This window comes from Meleagris gallopavo, chromosome 16 (assembly GCF_000146605.3).
Source record: "Meleagris gallopavo isolate NT-WF06-2002-E0010 breed Aviagen turkey brand Nicholas breeding stock chromosome 16, Turkey_5.1, whole genome shotgun sequence".
NCBI classification, from domain to species: domain Eukaryota; kingdom Metazoa; phylum Chordata; class Aves; order Galliformes; family Phasianidae; genus Meleagris; species Meleagris gallopavo.
The window spans coordinates 14804289-14820419 of record NC_015026.2 but is presented as its reverse complement, the minus strand read 5'-3'; the positions used below and the strand labels follow the sequence as shown (position 1 = coordinate 14820419).

The 16131-nt window shown below is 52.2% G+C and overlaps 2 protein-coding genes across 4 annotated transcripts in view; one reads left to right on the top strand and one right to left on the bottom strand.

Moving 5' to 3' along the window:
• Positions 1 to 1973: 1973 nt before the first annotated feature.
• ZP2 (zona pellucida glycoprotein 2) lies at positions 1974 to 7662 on the top strand. The gene is made up of 18 exons (XM_010719936.2): positions 1974 to 2077; positions 2155 to 2228; positions 2372 to 2455; positions 2546 to 2640; positions 3303 to 3461; positions 3739 to 3777; positions 3992 to 4156; positions 4529 to 4625; positions 4701 to 4882; positions 5247 to 5376; positions 5550 to 5731; positions 5811 to 5902; positions 5988 to 6112; positions 6374 to 6563; positions 6908 to 7040; positions 7123 to 7219; positions 7307 to 7390; positions 7471 to 7662. The coding sequence occupies exons 1-18, from the start codon at positions 2031 to 2033 to the stop codon at positions 7614 to 7616; spliced, it is 2121 nt and encodes a 706-aa protein (XP_010718238.1). The 5' UTR covers positions 1974 to 2030; the 3' UTR covers positions 7617 to 7662.
• A 3598-nt stretch (positions 7663 to 11260) lies between these two features.
• The window catches only part of TMEM159 (transmembrane protein 159), a 5666-nt gene continuing 795 nt past the window's right edge, over positions 11261 to 16131 (bottom strand). Inside the window, exons 1-5 of one of the 3 annotated variants that reach the window (XM_010719933.3) lie at positions 15733 to 15993; positions 14562 to 14723; positions 13903 to 14071; positions 13335 to 13473; positions 11261 to 12147 (exon numbers count right to left, since the gene is read on the bottom strand). In XM_010719933.3, the coding sequence (XP_010718235.1) occupies positions 12054 to 12147; positions 13335 to 13473; positions 13903 to 14071; positions 14562 to 14633 (474 nt within the window). In that variant the 5' untranslated portion in view covers positions 14634 to 14723; positions 15733 to 15993 and the 3' untranslated portion in view covers positions 11261 to 12053. Of the gene's footprint in view, positions 12148 to 13334; positions 13474 to 13902; positions 14072 to 14259; positions 14353 to 14561; positions 14724 to 15732; positions 15994 to 16131 lie in introns of those variants that run through there. The other 2 variants (XM_010719932.3, XM_031555889.1) reach the window with 2 other exon arrangements.

The window sequence follows — 16131 nt, the reverse complement described above, 5'->3', positions numbered from 1 at the left end:
AGAAGCTCTGGGAGCTCACAAGCTTTTTCATCTTTTGTCGCCAAAGTGGGCATCGCAAAAACAAGGAAGAAAGGAGGAAAGACCAAACAAAATCTCCATCTATTCCCAAACTCCTATTTGCTAATTCCTGTCCCGTCTGAAAGCCTCAACTAAAAATGTGATACATGATTCAGCAGCAAGTGAAGTTTCCCAGCCTGAATGCAGACATTTCTTTTGAGATCGATGCTCGAAGCAGAGCTTTTTCAAGTCCTGGGCAGTTCAAATTAAGCTTTTCTATTGGGGTTTGAAAAGAACTTAGAATTGTTCCTCTTGCAATGGAAATGTACTACGAGGTTGAGGAGAAACGCTGCGCTAATGGTGCGTGCTGCTGTGAGCTAAGGGTTACCGAGCCAGCAGCTCCCATTTTGTCTTTGGATTTTGCTGTGTCTTTGGTTATCACTGTTTCCTCCCAGGACAATCCCAAGAGCAGCACCACCGGTCGCACCCGTCAGCCTCAGCGGCAGCACGTTGCTGCTCGAACAGCTCAGAGCCCCATCCGCCTCCCCACCTGGGAGAAAAGCAGCGGTGCTGCTGCGCCTGCTCTGCACGATGCATTCTCCGGGCCAACATTTGCTCACTGCAAACTGGAGAGCAACAAACACGGCACGGTGAGGGCTGAGGGCAGCAAAGGCGTCCCTGCAGCAGAGGGGGCTGGAACCATCGGGCTCAGAGATTGGGCACACGGGGCGATGGCCGCTTCGCAGGGCGGATGGCAGCGTATTGAAACAACCACAAAGACACTCCTTCCCTCCTCGCAGCCGGCCGGGCTCCCGCGGGGAGGAAATGCTGCGGGCGTCCGACCCGCTGCCGGGCGCTGCGGGGCCGCGCTCAGATGTGTGCGCTCTGCGGGGCTGCTTGGCACCGGGCGATGCCTTTTGTTTTCCTGAAGTCCGAAAATCAAAGAAACAAAAGAAAAAAACACAGAGAAACCGAAGAGGGGGGCTTGCAGGGTTTTGGAGCAGAAAAACGAAAGAGAGCCGAGGAGCCGGTTTTATGTTCCAGGACGCGAAGCGGCCGTTCAGCATCGCTTTGGGTACCAGCGGGCGGCTGGAGCAGAGCTGCTCATCAGGGGAGCGGCCATGCAGGAATCCGCACACGGAAGGGAAGCGGCGGGCGGTTCCCGGCAGCACAGCGGCTGTGCTCCCGCTGCTCCGTGCAGTTCCGTGCCGCAGCTCCAGCGCTGCCCTCAGCCCACAGCAAGCAGAGCGCGCTGCGGGGCAGCAGAACCGGGGAGATGAGCCAACGTCTGGCGTTCACACACAATAACTGACACAACACCCGTTATTCCCTGCACAAATGTCCCAATCCTTAATGGCCACCCGTAACACTTCTTTTCACTCCTACGATCTGCCTTCTTGCTTTCTCACATCTCCAGAATTCAGTTGCTTTCAATAATATGAGTCTCTTGTTTCTTTTTTCAAGCCTGTCTGACTTGCAGAGAACTGAAGCAGCTCGGACAGAACGCAGCTCTGAGTCTCCTCCTCCCTGAGCCTCACAGCTCTGAAGAACAGAATTGGGCAGAGCCCCCGAGCTCTTTTGGTCCCAAATTCTGATAGGGACATTCTCTTCTGCCTTAACTGCCCCAAGGGTTCTCTGTTAGGCACGAGATCTGCCCTCAGCATTGCAGGTTTGCCCAGAAGGAGAACCGGACACCGTCAGGTGCATCCAGATCCCCCAGCGCATTAGTTTTAAATCACCAGGAAATCAAAGCAGCACAGAAATCTCATTTTCAAAAAAGCAGTCTGCACCATCTGGCAAAGGAAGAAAGGGAATAAACTCAGAGCAAGAACAAATGCCTTAAAATCAAATCCAACAACCCCATGGCAAAGACTTTGCACCACCCAACCATCCCTCAGAAGCCCTCCTCCTTCCCAGGGCAGCCCTGAAACGAGGGGCAGGTGTGGTGGCACCCACCAGAAAAGCTGCACCTGTGTGTGCCCCATATAAACCCACCTGGGCAGCACCCAGAAGGCTTGTGGTGGCTGGGAGAGATGGGGCTGCTTGTGGGGCAGCTGTGCTCTGACACTTTGAGGATGAGGTGAGGTGGGGGCCGGGAGGAGCTGGGCCCTGGGCCTTTCCTTGCTGCTCTCTGATGGGGTTCTGCTTTGTTTGCAGGCTGCTGCTGCTCCTTTTGTTTGGTTTTTTGCTGTTCTTGGCCCCTAGTGCCTTAGGGGACTGGGACCTCTCAGGTAAGAATGAACAAATGACTGGGATCTCTCTGTGCCCCTGCTGGTTTGAGGGGCTCTGTGTTTGCTGAGAGCTGCCTCCTCTGCTGCTGGTGTGAAAGGGTCTCTTGGATTGGGGCTGAGCTGACCGAGTCTTCCCTCTGCAGAGAGCATGACCTGCCTGCAGGACAGGCTGGAGCTGGAACTTCCCAGAGAGCTTGGCAATTACACGTGGCATGTGCATGCAGTGGGTAGGTATTGCTGCTGGCCTGGCTCAGTTGTTCCCTCCATGGCTTGAAGTGAGCTGCTGCCTGCAGGGCTGGCTGTTCCCTTCTCCATAGATGTGAGCGGAGAAGAGATGATGTCCTGTGAGCACACTGTGGATTATGAGAAGCTGCTGCTCAGTGCCCTGCTGGTGAACTGCACTAGCTTGGAGGTAAAGCACGCTTCTGTTCTGGGAGCATAACGTTGTGGAGTGTTTGGGGTTTTTCTGCTGCTCAAGGTTGGGCTTAGTAGGGTTTCTACCTCTGATTTCTACTGACTTCTCTACTGTGAAGGGCCTCTTCTGCTGGGTTACTGTTCCCTGAGCGCTTCCTCTTACAGCTGTGCATTAAACACCTTCAGATGCTGCTAGGAATGCCGTACTCTCCTGTGATGGAGTGGAGAGCTACTTTAACTGATACCTTGTGGGAGCTGGAAGGGGCCCGAGGGTGTCAGCACCTGGCAGATACGTGTATGCATGAATGCATAATTTGAGTTATGCAGAGCTGTTAAAGCAGAGTGGGGAGAGGCCCAGAGGCCTTACTGGTACTAGCTGCTCTGAGGCACTGGGAATACTCCTGGTCCTTGCTCCAGGAGCAGCCAGCACTGCTGCCGGGTGCTCTCTGAGGCTCTACTCCTGATTCCCTCAGTGCTTTGTGCCCCCTCTGCCTGGCCTGCTGACCTAGAGAGCTCCTAAAATACCAGTTCATGTTGTACCAACACAGCTGCTTATCCTAATGATGAAGGAGCAAACGGTGAAGGGCTTCTGTGCTGCACTGACCACTGCTGTTCCTTTCTGACTTGATGTCCCTCCTGATTAAAGCCTGTCTCCCCCAGCACGGACAGTACCAGCTGAGGCTGCTCCTGCTGCTGAACGACACCGTGGGAGAGGAGAGGAACGTCACCTACAGCGCTCAGTGCGGCGCTGCCCGCGGAGATGAAATCATCGCTCCTCTCTTTGTTGGTGCAACGAACTGCACAAAGGATTCCATGGCAGTAAGTGAGGGCAGTGCTGTGGGTGCTGCCGGGGGCCTTGGGCAGGCTGGGGTCCCACGGAGCGGTGGCTCTGGGGAGGTCAGTTGGCTGCAGGCCCTCCTTGGCACGGCACTCTGCAAACAGCCATTACCAGCACTGTGCCTGGTGCAGCACTGTTGTGGGGGTGGGGGCTGCTGGCCCCAACTCCAGCTTTGGGGACATGTCGCAGAGACTTCTCTTAGAAGCAGACGGTGGTTACAGCTTCATCTGTGGTAACTCTCATGGTCTCTTTCCTCAGGTTACTTTCCCAGGACCAAGTCTCGGTGATGAGCACCCGGTAGGTGTCCTCCTGCTGACAGAAGGTGTCTGTTTTGGGCCCAAGGGCAGCCTGTCGCCTTCAGGCTGGAGTAGCTACCTCTTGTTGGGAAGCCTATTGTGTAACTTCAGTGCAGATAGATCGAATGCACAGCCTGTGCTGTGGTGGCCCAAAGCCCCTCGCTGCTGCTGCGGGGCTGTGCTTTCCCTTCTAAGGGACCCCTCCTGCTCTGCAGGTTCAGGCAGCTGCGTTGGCCGGGACTCTGACAATTGATGATGGAATCAGGGTGCACCAGCTGAGCCTCGAGGAAGCCATGCAGCATGGCTACAGCTTTCTGGTTGATGGACACCACCTGGTATTCCAGGCAGCCTTCACTGCCACTGGAGTTGTCTTCTACAAGGTAGGAGCATGGAGCTCATGCTGAAGGGATGATGCAGTTTTTTCAGAGGCTGGAAGCCTTCCTCCTGATGGAGGTGTTTGTGGGTTATGGCTAGAGCCGAGCTCATCTGGAGCTGTGCTTAATGGTATGAGCAGGCTGTTAGTTTGCAGAGCTGACCTTGAGTTGTCTGGCCCTGCTCAGGGTGCACCTCCAGCAGCACAGTTCTGGGGTTCTGCCTGTCCTGTGAGCAGAACTTTCCTAAAGAGTGAGTGTGCAAAGCTCCACTTCCTTTCCTGGAGACCAGCAGCCTCAGGTGGGCACCATGGGGCTCTGCAGAGCTTTACCTGTGCTGCCTTCTGCACTGAGTGCCTTGCTCTGCATCCTGCCCTGCAGCACAACCACAAGGTGCTCTACACTGCGGCACTGAAGCTCACGTATGGCCCTCCTGAACGCAGACTGACTGTGGAGTCAAGAATGCTTTGTGCTCCAGGTAATGCATGGGAGAAGCTGCCTGCTCCTGCCCTGAGGAAACCGATGTTCTGCTTCAACAAGGATGTTGTTACAGGTCCGGTGCTTTGTAACACAACACACATGACTGTTGCCATCCCGGCCTTCCCAGGGACCCTTATGGCTGTGGCTGTAGAGGATGAGACCATCCCAATGGACCAGCTCCAGGACAAAGGCATTACTCTCAACACAACAGGAGGAGTCAACCTGCTTGTCAGCAGGGGAGTCCTGAAGTCTGCAGTGAGTTGAGGTTATGGGGGTGGGTGTGCTCACAGCTCTTTGGGCTTTGCTTGTTACACCTCTGACTGGATGGGTCCTGGGTTGGCCACGTGTGCTGTGACTGATGCAGGGTGGCTGTGGCCAAGATAAGTGTCAGCTTGCTGGGTAGCAGCACCCTCAGAAGTAACTCAGATTTCATGAACTGCCCTTGTGAGAGCAGCTGGAGATTACACTGCTACGAGGGGGGCTGCTGTCGGAGATGCCTAGAGCAATGCAGGTCTTCTGCTCTTCACAGTCTGTGGCTGCAGGGCAGACTGAACTGCTCCATTGTATGTGTTAAGGGCAACTCTTGCATTATGCTCCAGGAGAGTAACTTGTCTTCCAGCTATATGGGGAGAGCTGCCCCGGAGTTCAGTCCTACCTGTCCTCTTTGAAACTGACTTTTCATTTCCACGGGGAGACTGTGGCAATGGTGATGCACCCGGAGTGCCCCTGTGACCAGCACACACCAATAGGTGAGTTATGCCTTGGGATGGGCTTGGTCCAACCGGGTGCTCAGCTGGCAAACCCCAACCCTGCTTGTTCTTGACCTGCTCCTTCCCAGGAAGCTTCTGTGGCCAAAATACAGCAGCTGTTTGGCAGACTGAGCTGTTGCTATTTGGGCATGACTCCTGTACCTCTGTTCCAGCTGCTGTATGCACCCAGGATGGGTACATGGATTTTGAAGTCCTTGCTGGCAGTACTACACCTCCACTAGCCCTGGACACACTCAGGCTCAGAGATCCCATGTGCGAACCTGCCTCCAGGTCCCCCTTGAATGACAGGGCCTGGTTTCATGTCCCACTGAGCGGGTGTGGGACCAGGTACTGGGTGAGTATTCCCACAGCTGGCAGGGAGGGCTTCACGTGGGGGGAGTGCCTTCACTAATGCTGCTGTCTCTTCTCCTCAGTTTGAAGGAGAGAAGATAATGTATGAGAACGAGGTGAGAGCGCTGCGCTCTGACCGTGTGCTGCACAGGATCTCAAGGGACAGTGAGTTCAGGTGTGTCAGGAAGTCTCTTTGGCTGAGACTTGGTTGTGGGTATCTTGTGCACAGATGTGAGACTTGCTTCTTGTTCCCTGCCCAGGTTAACAGTGCTATGCTCCTTCAGCAATGGTGATGCCTCTGTCTCTGTAAGGGTTGACAACCCTCCCCCCCTGGCTGCTTCCATGAACCAAGGCCCCCTCTCTTTAATTCTTCTAAGCTACCCAGGTAAGCCATCCCCAGGCTCAGATAACTGGGCAGTAATTCATGCTTGAGATGAGAGGGAGGGTGTGCAAGTCTGGGTGTGTGGGCTTTGAGGGGCCCTACCAGCTTCTCTTCCTTCTGCTATGCTACTTGAGGTGGAGGAGTTAATTCTGGAGCTGGGTGCCTCTGGCCCCAGGAGGAGCTGCAGCTGGCTTCAAAGTGCTTGGGTTTCTTCAGGACTACTGTTGTGTAGTGACTTACCTACCAAGGCTTTGGCTCTTGCAGAGGACTCATACAGGCAGCCGTACCGTGACGACCAGTACCCCATAGTGAGGTACCTACAGCAGCCCATCTTCATGGAAGTGCAGGTCCTGAACCGCAACGACCCCAGCCTCCATCTCCAGCTGGATGACTGTTGGGCAACAGCATCAGAAGATCCGAGCTCGCTTCCGCAGTGGAATATTGTCGTTGATGGGTGAGTGCCCTGCTGGAGGCACGCTGCCCTGTTGGCTGCAGGGTTTGGCTGCTTCTCCCCTCACCCCTTCTCTCTGCATTCCCAATCAGAGGCATGGGGCAACAGGCCCTGCTTTGGGGAGCGCTGCCAGGTGCCGCTGACTGGTGCCACCCATGGAGGTGTCCTGGAATTTGCAGGATGGCACCTCTGCTTTGAACTGCAGCTGGAAGCAGAGCAGCCTGCGCTATAGGGAGGCATCCTCCCCATAACAGGGCGGTGTTGGAAATGTCTTAGAGGTCCCATCCAACTCCAGCCATTCTATGGCCTCTGCCCTACCATCAACAGGCTGCTTCTTCCCCTTGCAGGTGTGAGTATGACCAGGACAGCTACAGGACTGTGTTCCATCCTGTGGGCCGCGGTGCCAGCTACCCCAACTATCGCCAAAGGCTGGAAGTGAAGGCTTTTGCTTTTGTGTCTGACAAAGCCCTCCCCGGCCTAGTGAGTGCTGCTTATTGCTTGCTCGGCTCAGCAGGACCTCCTGTTTCCTGTAAGCGAGCGGCCACATCTGTTCTGTGTCCAGGTGTACTTCCACTGCAGCGTCCTCCTCTGTAACCGTGTCCAGCCGGACTCCCCTCTGTGCACAGCCAGGTGCCCCAGGCCGCCTAGAAGCAAGCGAGGTAATGCCCAGGTGCGCTCTGCGTCCCGTGGCAGTGCCAACACGCCGCACCACGCTGCTCACTTCTCTCTCCCATGCGTTGTTGCAGGCAGCGGGATGCCGGGCGCCAGCCCCACGGTGAGCCTGCAGGGTCCTGTGCTCCTGGTGCCCCACGGATGGGCGGCGGCGCGAGGTGAGGAGCGGTGCTGCTGTGCGCTGCCCGGCTGCGGGGGGGCGGCCCCTCAGCGTCGTGCTTTTCTGCTCCCTTCGCAGGGGATGCTCTGCTGAGCCGGGCGGCTTGGGCTGCGGTGACTGCGGCTGCTGTTGGTGTTCTCTCTCTGGTGGCCGCGATGCTGTTATCTATGGCTCTTCTTAAGTGCCTGAAAAGAAGAGCCTTGATGGTAAATGTGGAATATTAATGCATTTGTTAACAAACTTGGATTAAAAATGTGGCTTTTCAGGTAAGAGACGTCGCTCTGGAGTTGGTCGTGTAGTTCCTTGAAGGTAAACACAAGTGTCTCGGTGAATGGAGGCAGTCCTCTCGAGGTCTTTGGGCAGAGGAATCAAGCTGAAAACAGAAGAGAAGGCCCCCCAAAGCTTTAGGGCCACCTGAGCCTCACTGGAGGGCGGTGACTGTTTCTTTGTCTTAGGAAAGCCACGACTGCTAGAAAACAGCCATGTGAAAGCAGCCCCTCTTCAGCTGCTCCTTCTCTTCCTTCGGAGAAGGGCTGAGCTGCTGCTTCGAGGCCAGCTCTGAGCACTGCGGCGTTCAGGTCTCCTCGTCCTGCTCTATAACGCAGTCGCTCCGTTGGCTGCAGGGCTGTGGAGCGCCGCAGTGCGATGCTGAACTGGCCCTGCTCAGCCGAGCTGCGCCTGCCGAAGGACGAGGTGTGAAATGCACGGCGGATGGGAACCGGGCTGAGACCCAGCGGGTGCGGGGTGGTGGGACTGCGAAGTGTCCCTTTTAAAGAGGTGGGCTGGGGGGAGAAGGATCCCAGTGAGAGAAAAAGGCACGTGTGTGACAGGAGAAGCAAAACGGAGTGTAAATGCAGTGGAGTTCTCATCTGGAAGAGAAACTACACCTCCTCTTCCCTCCTTCCCTGTTTAAAGAGGATTTTTAGAAGGAAGCTTGCGGCAGTGGATGGTGTTAGCTCTCCAATAGTTCTGCTCATGCATTGCACACCTCCGTGCTAAGACTGCAGGAGGTGCCTGCTGCCCTTTAGGGTGTTACTTGGATTACTATACCACCTTCCCCTCGAATAAGGCTTCAGAGAATGAGTGGGATGCTCTTCCTCTCTCTGAGAAAATGCTTCTCAAATAGAAGCGAATGAAACTGGAGGTAGATGAGGTTTTAATCCAGGTTAAGTGTGGCTTGCAGACAGCCCAGTAAGTTAAGGTACTCTTTCTCCTGCAAGCAAAGAGAAGGGAGAGCACAAGTGGTGCCTCATCTGAAGGCGTGACTGCTGTGCTCGCTGGGCTGTGTCTCTGTGGGGCTGCTTGTGCCCTATTACAGCAGCTGCTGCCCACCCTTCTGGAAGCTGGCAGAGGCAAAACTAACTGAACTTGCTACAGCATCTCCTGAGCCTGCTATCATGAGCAAGGTCAGGCTGTGAGCAGTGCTTTCATTTGTACAGCACCATTGCTTTCACTTTTTATACCAATGCACTAATTTGAGAATAAACTGCTTCTGGAAGTCACAGGTGGAGAACGTCAGCTCTGGCAATTGCCTTTCCCCACTAAACCAAATGGTGATGGTACCAATGGCTTTGGGTTAATGAGATTCATCTTAAAACTGGATGTTTGGATTGTATTTGCTTTTAATCCAATGAGGGACCGGATAGCAGAGCAAAAGCACTGGTCAGTGCTCCGAGCCACTCCAGAATATCAGCATCTCAAGGATGGACACCCTACTGCCCTGTGAGCAGAGCCCAGAAGTGCTGGTCATGGGCAGCTGGCTAGGAAAGGCGTGCAGAGCTTTGCTGGGGCAAGAAGCAGTAGAGCTTTTCTTTGAGCTTAGCATGTTTCTTAATGTCACCATAGAATTATTCATCGTTGGTTTCAACATCTTGTAAGTGGGTAGAGCAGTGCTGTGTGGGATGGGGCAGTAGGCACCTCTGTGATGCTGCCACAGCTGGGGGGTGGAAAGGGAGGAGTGGGGCTCAGCTGCCACTGCTTCACAATAAGCATTACTGATGAGCTGACTATAATTCCTAAAAGGATTTCAGGGCAGATCCTCACAGAGTGTTGCATTCCTCAATGCATGATAATCAAGGCTGTCTTAAGCAGGATTCCTTTTACCCTGACCTCCATCAGTGGATGGTCCCGAGGACCTGGCAGTGCCTGGGAAGTGTCCCAGCCAGGGAGATGCAGGGTGCAGCCTGCTGTTGTGCAGGAGAGCTCACAAGGAGAGCCTGTATACAGACACTGTGAGTTAGCTCCACTGATGAGGATGTACCTTGTAGGTATTCTGGCTTCTGGCAGCCAGTGCTCAAAATGCAGACAGTAATGGATTTCCAAGGCCCCCTACACTGTGCCTCTAGGCACTCAAACCTAATATTTAGGAGGAAAGGGAGGAGGCCAGGTGTGGTCTTGTTATGAGAATTGGAGCTCAAGAGGCTCCTGGGCTGCTTGCTGTTTGTGGGGCAGGAAGGCTGACTCAGTGTTTAGCAAAGCTGTGTCACTGGTGCTGAGAAGGGCCTGGGGCAGAAAGGTCCTGAAGGGGAAGCTGGGGGTGGGGGGAGAGGGGAACACACCATCACAAGGGCGTTGAGTTAAGGCAAGACTTGTAAGAGCAGATCACTGTCAGACTCCTGTAATCCTAAAAGTTACAAACTGCACCTGGCAGGATGTGGAAATTGGCTGCTGGCAACCTATAGCATCGCTGACGAAGGAGGATTATGGCTACAGCGATAACAAACTCCCAGCCAAGCCGGAGCTCGTGTGGGATTTGCTGCTCCATGTGCATGCATGTCCATGGGGTCCAATGAGATCCATCCTAGTGCACTCAGAGCTGGCCAAGGTCAGGGCCAGACATCTCTAAATTGTCACTGGGAATCTGGAGAGGTGCCAGCTGACTGCCGGCCAGAGAGAAACCTCAGTAACTGCAGGCCTGTCAGACTCACCTCAGTGCTTAGAAAAAGGATGGAGAAAATTACCTTGGGAGGTTCTGAAGAACACCTGGAGGACAGTGCTGTCTTTGGCCGCAGCCAAAGGGGCTCATGGGAGGAGGTGGTCTCCAACAAATGAATCTTCCTTTCACGCTAAAGTCACCTGTCCTGTTGATGAAGGGAAGCCAGCTGCTGTTATCTTTGGGATTTCAATAAAGCTTCCCATCCTGTATCCTGGACAAACTGCCCAGCACAGCCCAAAATGTAACACGAGGGGTCGGGCCCCTGGGGTTATGGTAAATGGGGACGGCTCAGGGGGAAAGGCACTACTGTGGTGCCACAGCACTCCATTTTAGGGCCAGTTCTGTTGAATGTTTTCATCCACGTCTTTGATGGAGCACTGAAGGTGCTCTCAGTAAGCCTGCTGCCAGAGGGAGAGGAGCTGTTGGCTCCATGGAGAACAGAGAGGCCTTGTAGAGAGCCAAGCAACCACCAATAGGTTGAGTGTGACAAGCGGTGCTGGGTTCTGTGCTGGGACAGCCAGCCCTGGTGGCACAGCAGCCTGGGCCCAGGGATGCTGCTGAGCAGCCTTGCTGCTGGGGACTGGGGGTTTGGCTGCTGCAGATGTTACCCCCAGTAAGTATAGCGAAAGACTCTGCACGTGTGTTCAAATGGTGTCTTTGTTCCATCTTCTAGATGGATTTCTCCACTCCTACATTATATAAACGGTACCACAGCCCTATCTTTTCTTACAGAGAAATTTGGGAACACACACCCCAGTTTTGTTCTTGTCTTCCTGCTACCAATGGGAATTTTATGGAACATTCTGTGTGGGACAAAGTTTTGAAATATCCACAATAAATATTTCATTGAAGAAGTGTGCTCCTGCTTGAAAAGAAAACCCGTAAGGAAGTTTTGAGGGAAACTCGAGAATAAGTAAGAATAATGAGACAATGTCGTTAAACAAACAGCACTTTATTAAATTTATACAGTTAGATAATGCTTAGAAATATGGCAGCATTTTCAGAAACGGAAAATGTTTAAACAAAGTGAGAGGTTACAACCAAGAAGCAAAACAGGCCACTTAAGCACCCAGAGCAGGGGACAGAACAGAAGGGCAGACTGCATACTGCTGCTGGGAGGTGGCAGCGAGTGCAGGAAAACATCCCTTCAGCTAACACTGAAGAACACCTGGAGGACAGTGCTGTCTTTGGCTGCAGCCAAGGTGTGTAAAAGCTTATACCACAATTAAGGCATAATGAAACCTGCTTTCCTCTCACAACATACAGCATTAGTGTGGTATACTCACAGTATTTTAACATGTGCTGTTAGCACTCAGAAATTACTTTTTCACCTTTCAAAAACACTTCTGATGTTCTGGGCTTTAACACTTACGTATAAAACGGCCAAACTGCTGCGTACACACTGCAAACAACAGTACATCCAGAACTCCAGTAACAAAGGCAAACACTGCCTACCCCTTCTCTCACTCAACTGCCACCAACTCTGCTGTCACTGCTGCATCCCTCTACCAAACTCTGCAGAACATTCCCTCGTTCACGCAGTGTCACAACGCGCTGCTCAGTGGGTGCTCCCACCACTGGTGTTACAGTGACAACACGACGCACGCCAGCTCTTTCAGCTCCCATATGAAGAGCGCTGAGGTTGGATGCTCAAGAAGTAAACGATTACATTGCAAAGGACAGACCTGCACAGCGGAGTGTATGAAGGAGACGGGCAGAATCCCACTTATTTGTTCTTTCGTTTGTTGTCAGAGAAGTCCATGACAGACAGACTCTTCTGTGGCGAACTTCCATTAACTTCTTGCTTCCTCGCCTGGCTCCTGCACAGGAGAAAAGAACAGCTTTATGTCTGTTCTCCCCTAGGATTGCTGTCTAACTTTCTGCCAGAGCAGCTGAGCAACACGAGATGTAAGCCTGAGACTTCTGAACATCCACTGCCGCTCTATTTGAAAAGGCACAGAACACAAAAAGAGCGATCTGCCAGTCCTCTTTAACATCAAACTGTAATTTGTATGTAGGTTATCAGTACATCAGTACAGCTACAGGAGAGAGAAATCTTTCCTGGACCCGGTGGGCAAAGCGGTGGGCCTGGCAGCACGCTACAAAGTCCTGGAGGTATGCAGATACACTGGGCTTTGCACCACAGTCTTCTCTTCCTGAAGTACGATACCCTCACAGGAAAACGTGTGTCCCTGAGAACTGTGCAGAAATGCTGCTGTGATGAAGGACCAAACTAAGAAAGTCTCAAGAGAGCAGCTGCAGTTTTTCTCCTCGCTCCTCCCCGTGCTTACGAGTGATCATCAGTCCTTCCTCGCTGCTAAACACGCTGGCAGGCAGTAGGTGGCCCTGCAGCACAACCTGCCAGGCTGCCCTGAGCCCAGCAGAGCACAGCTAAAGCAAAGCTCCCCAAGCTGGCCTCCAAGCCCTGAGCTCCTGGAGCATGTGCAGACCTGACCTGCAATCCAGCACACGTGCAGCATCCAGAAAAACGACTCACTCCTACTGAAGCCACCCACGCTCTTCCCTTTATCAACTCATGCTCCTATTCGAAAGCCACGTTTCTGTCCATTTCTCTACAAATGCAGGTAAGCTGAGATAGCTGGGTACTGTATTGTGCAGGAAGAACGCTGCTGCATCCTCTAGGCACGCTTGAAAGCATGCTTTCAGGATGTTTAAATCAATATTAATTCTGAGATATATTTTGATGTTACAGTGTTAGCATATGCTCGTTTATGCATGTTCATTGCAGGCAGATGGATCAGATGGCCTTTAAAAGTCCCTACAACTCGAAGGATTCTGTGGTTGTAACTCTCACCAAAATCCATACTGATGATGAGGTGTTAAGGTTTAAAGTTGAAGCACCAAAGCAGCCAAAGATGCTCAAGCAACCAAAAGCCATCCATTAAACAAACCAGAAGTGGTTCACTGTTAAAATAAAGGAAGCAACCAGTGCAACAGTGCAGGTGCAATTTGAAGTCAGGATGCAGATCAAAGCACGGGCTGTTACCTTGAGGTACACCAGTAGTTGACCAGAGCTGAAAGAACGATGTAACAAACACTCAGCACTCCAGAAACTCCCAGTGAAAGCGCACCCAGGCCACAAAGCACACAGAGGAGGGCTATGCCCCCGATGGATATCACAACACCTAATAAAACAAAATAGAGATTATCATTTAAACACATTTATATATAACTAAGTTAGAAAAGCAGATGTTCGACCAGAACCCCAAAGTAAAAGCATTTGGGAAAATGGAATCAACCAGCTGATGGGGGAACAGCCAAGAGCCTTCCCCGAGCAGGACAGCACTGGAGGGCAGAGTAACAATGTCTTCAATAAAATACCAGAATCAAAAGTTATGCATGGCCAAGATAATTGGTTTTGCTGCAATCAGGAGTTCAGATTAGAAAGGCAATTAGGATTTCCTCTTGTACAGAATGCAGTTAATCAGATGACTGTTCTGAGGACTACACGCAGAAATCTTCAAATGCTTCAACTGGGATTCCAAAAAGAAGAAAAGAGTAAGGAAAAGGTTTCATGTCTGAAAAGGGAGTATGTAGATACATGCATACAATACCTTCCATGACTATCACACCAACACAAGCCATTATGACTGTTGTAACAACAAAGATGAGGAAAAATGCCACAGGAATAGTAGACACTGCAATGAACATCAGGAGCGATAAGGCAACGAAAGGATGGTCATCCAAATACAGGCCAAGGCGGGAGTTCATAAATGCAACGACCTGTGGAGGGAAGAACAGTGCTTCAGCTTTCATCTCATCATAACTTCCAAGGTCACAGCTCTTCAGTGAGGAACAGGGGTAAGTCTGCAGTTGTTGCAGGTGGAAAGCAAATTCCTTCTGTTAAAGCAGTTATACACCGGAATTTTTGTGTAGGAGAAACATTTCTTTCCCTCTAAGCAAATACGTACGGTAGTTATTTGTAGAGCAGCACAAGCATGTCACCAAAACGCCACTCTTCTGCCTTAAATGGCTATACTGGTAAGACAGAAATGCAGAACAGCAGTCCTTTCATCTTGACTGCTGAAGATATGGGAGGGCTGCCCTTCCCCTGCACTCCTGAGCTTTTGCTCAAGAAAGAGAGCCCCAAGTTTCCAAATAAAGGAAAAAAAGCATCACTAGATCAGTTGGGGCACTGTATCTCAAGACCTGTAAAGATCCCGGCTTTGGAAGTGCGTCACAGACAGCTCTCCCAATTCTCACGCAGACCTACGTTTGAGTTGCTGTGGATGGACTGCATGATGAAGTGCCATTGCTTCTGCAGCTCCTGCAGCTCTTTAGACATGCTGTGACTCCAGTGCCGCTGCCAGCCCTCAGAGCCACCGACCTCCCCTGCAGCCAAGACCAGGTGGTGGGAGACTCGTGCAGGTGTTTCCTGAAAATAAAGGAAAAACTTTTGCCAAAACAGAGACTGTAGATTTTGTTTGTTTATGTCATTTCTAGCTTAAAATGTTAGATTCACAAGGGAAACCTAACACACAGGCCCTGAAAACTCTTCTAGAACTCCCAAGGACAGAAATAAGTATCCAGGTGCTCTACCTTCTTCCTTACAGCCCTGATATCCCTACCTGAACAATGCCTGCTTTCACAAAACCAGCTAACAGTCAGCAGGACACTCTGGGTCTGACACTAAGCGGAACATCCCTTTCCTGCTTAACAAGTACCACACATCATTATTATCCAGGTCAGCATGGGGGTCCTCTCCAGTACAGAACTCTAAACTGCAACTCAAAAAAAAAAAAAACCCAAAACCAAGAAGAGGGCAACGTGGGGTCATGAAGAGGAAGGCTGCTTACTTTATATCTGAGGGTTTTGAGAGCCCCACTCAAAACCAATAAGCACATGCAAGGAGAGGGACTCTATGGGAATGGTTTCATGGGGAGAACTGAATGTTTGTACTGCCCAGGAAACCTTTTGCATAGGTAACACCAGTAACGTGTATCAGCTGAAGGGCTTTTGTTCAGGGGTGCGTGGTTAGGGCGGCATCATAAATTAAGAATGCCTGCATCCTAACACCACATCAGGGCTGGTGAGGGCATTTCTGCATTGTGCACCACAGCCTTGACCCGTTTAACCACAGGGGCACAGCACTGCTGGTGAGAAGAGCTGGGGCTGTGCAGGTGGAGAAGAGAAGGCTGTGGGGAGAGCTGAGAGTGGCCTTCAGTGTCTAGAGGGGAGCAACAGGAGAGAAGGGGACAGACTCTTCAGTAGGGTCTGTGGTGACAGAGCAAGGGGAAATGGCTTCAAACTCAAACAGGGAGGTTTAGGTTGGACGTAAGGAAGAAGTCTGTTACAGTGAAGGAGGTGAGGCCCTGGCACAGACTGCCCAGAGATGTGGTGGGCGCTTCATTGCTGGAGACAGCCAATGCCAGAGCTCTGAGCACCTGATGGAGCTGTGCGTGTCCCTGTTCATTGCAGGCAGATGGATCAGACGGCTTTTAAAAGTCCCTTCGAACTCCAATTCTCTGTAAGTCGGCTCTCCCTGCACAGCACACGACGCTCCCACGCCTCCAAACGCTGCCCGAGCGGAGCGCAGCAACGCCGGACAGCAGCGGCGCCAACCGCCCCAAAACGCATCTGCTGCGCCGGCGCCGATCCCCCGAGGGACACCCAGCGTCACGCTTAGCTTCTTTCAATTCCAAACGCGTAACCACGGCGTCAACGTTACGTTTGTATATAATTTTATATTAGTTAATTAATGTACGATTTTATCTACGCTGCCGTTACATCCGCACCCCCGACACGGATGGTACCGAACGCCGAACTCGGCTGCCCGGCGCGCC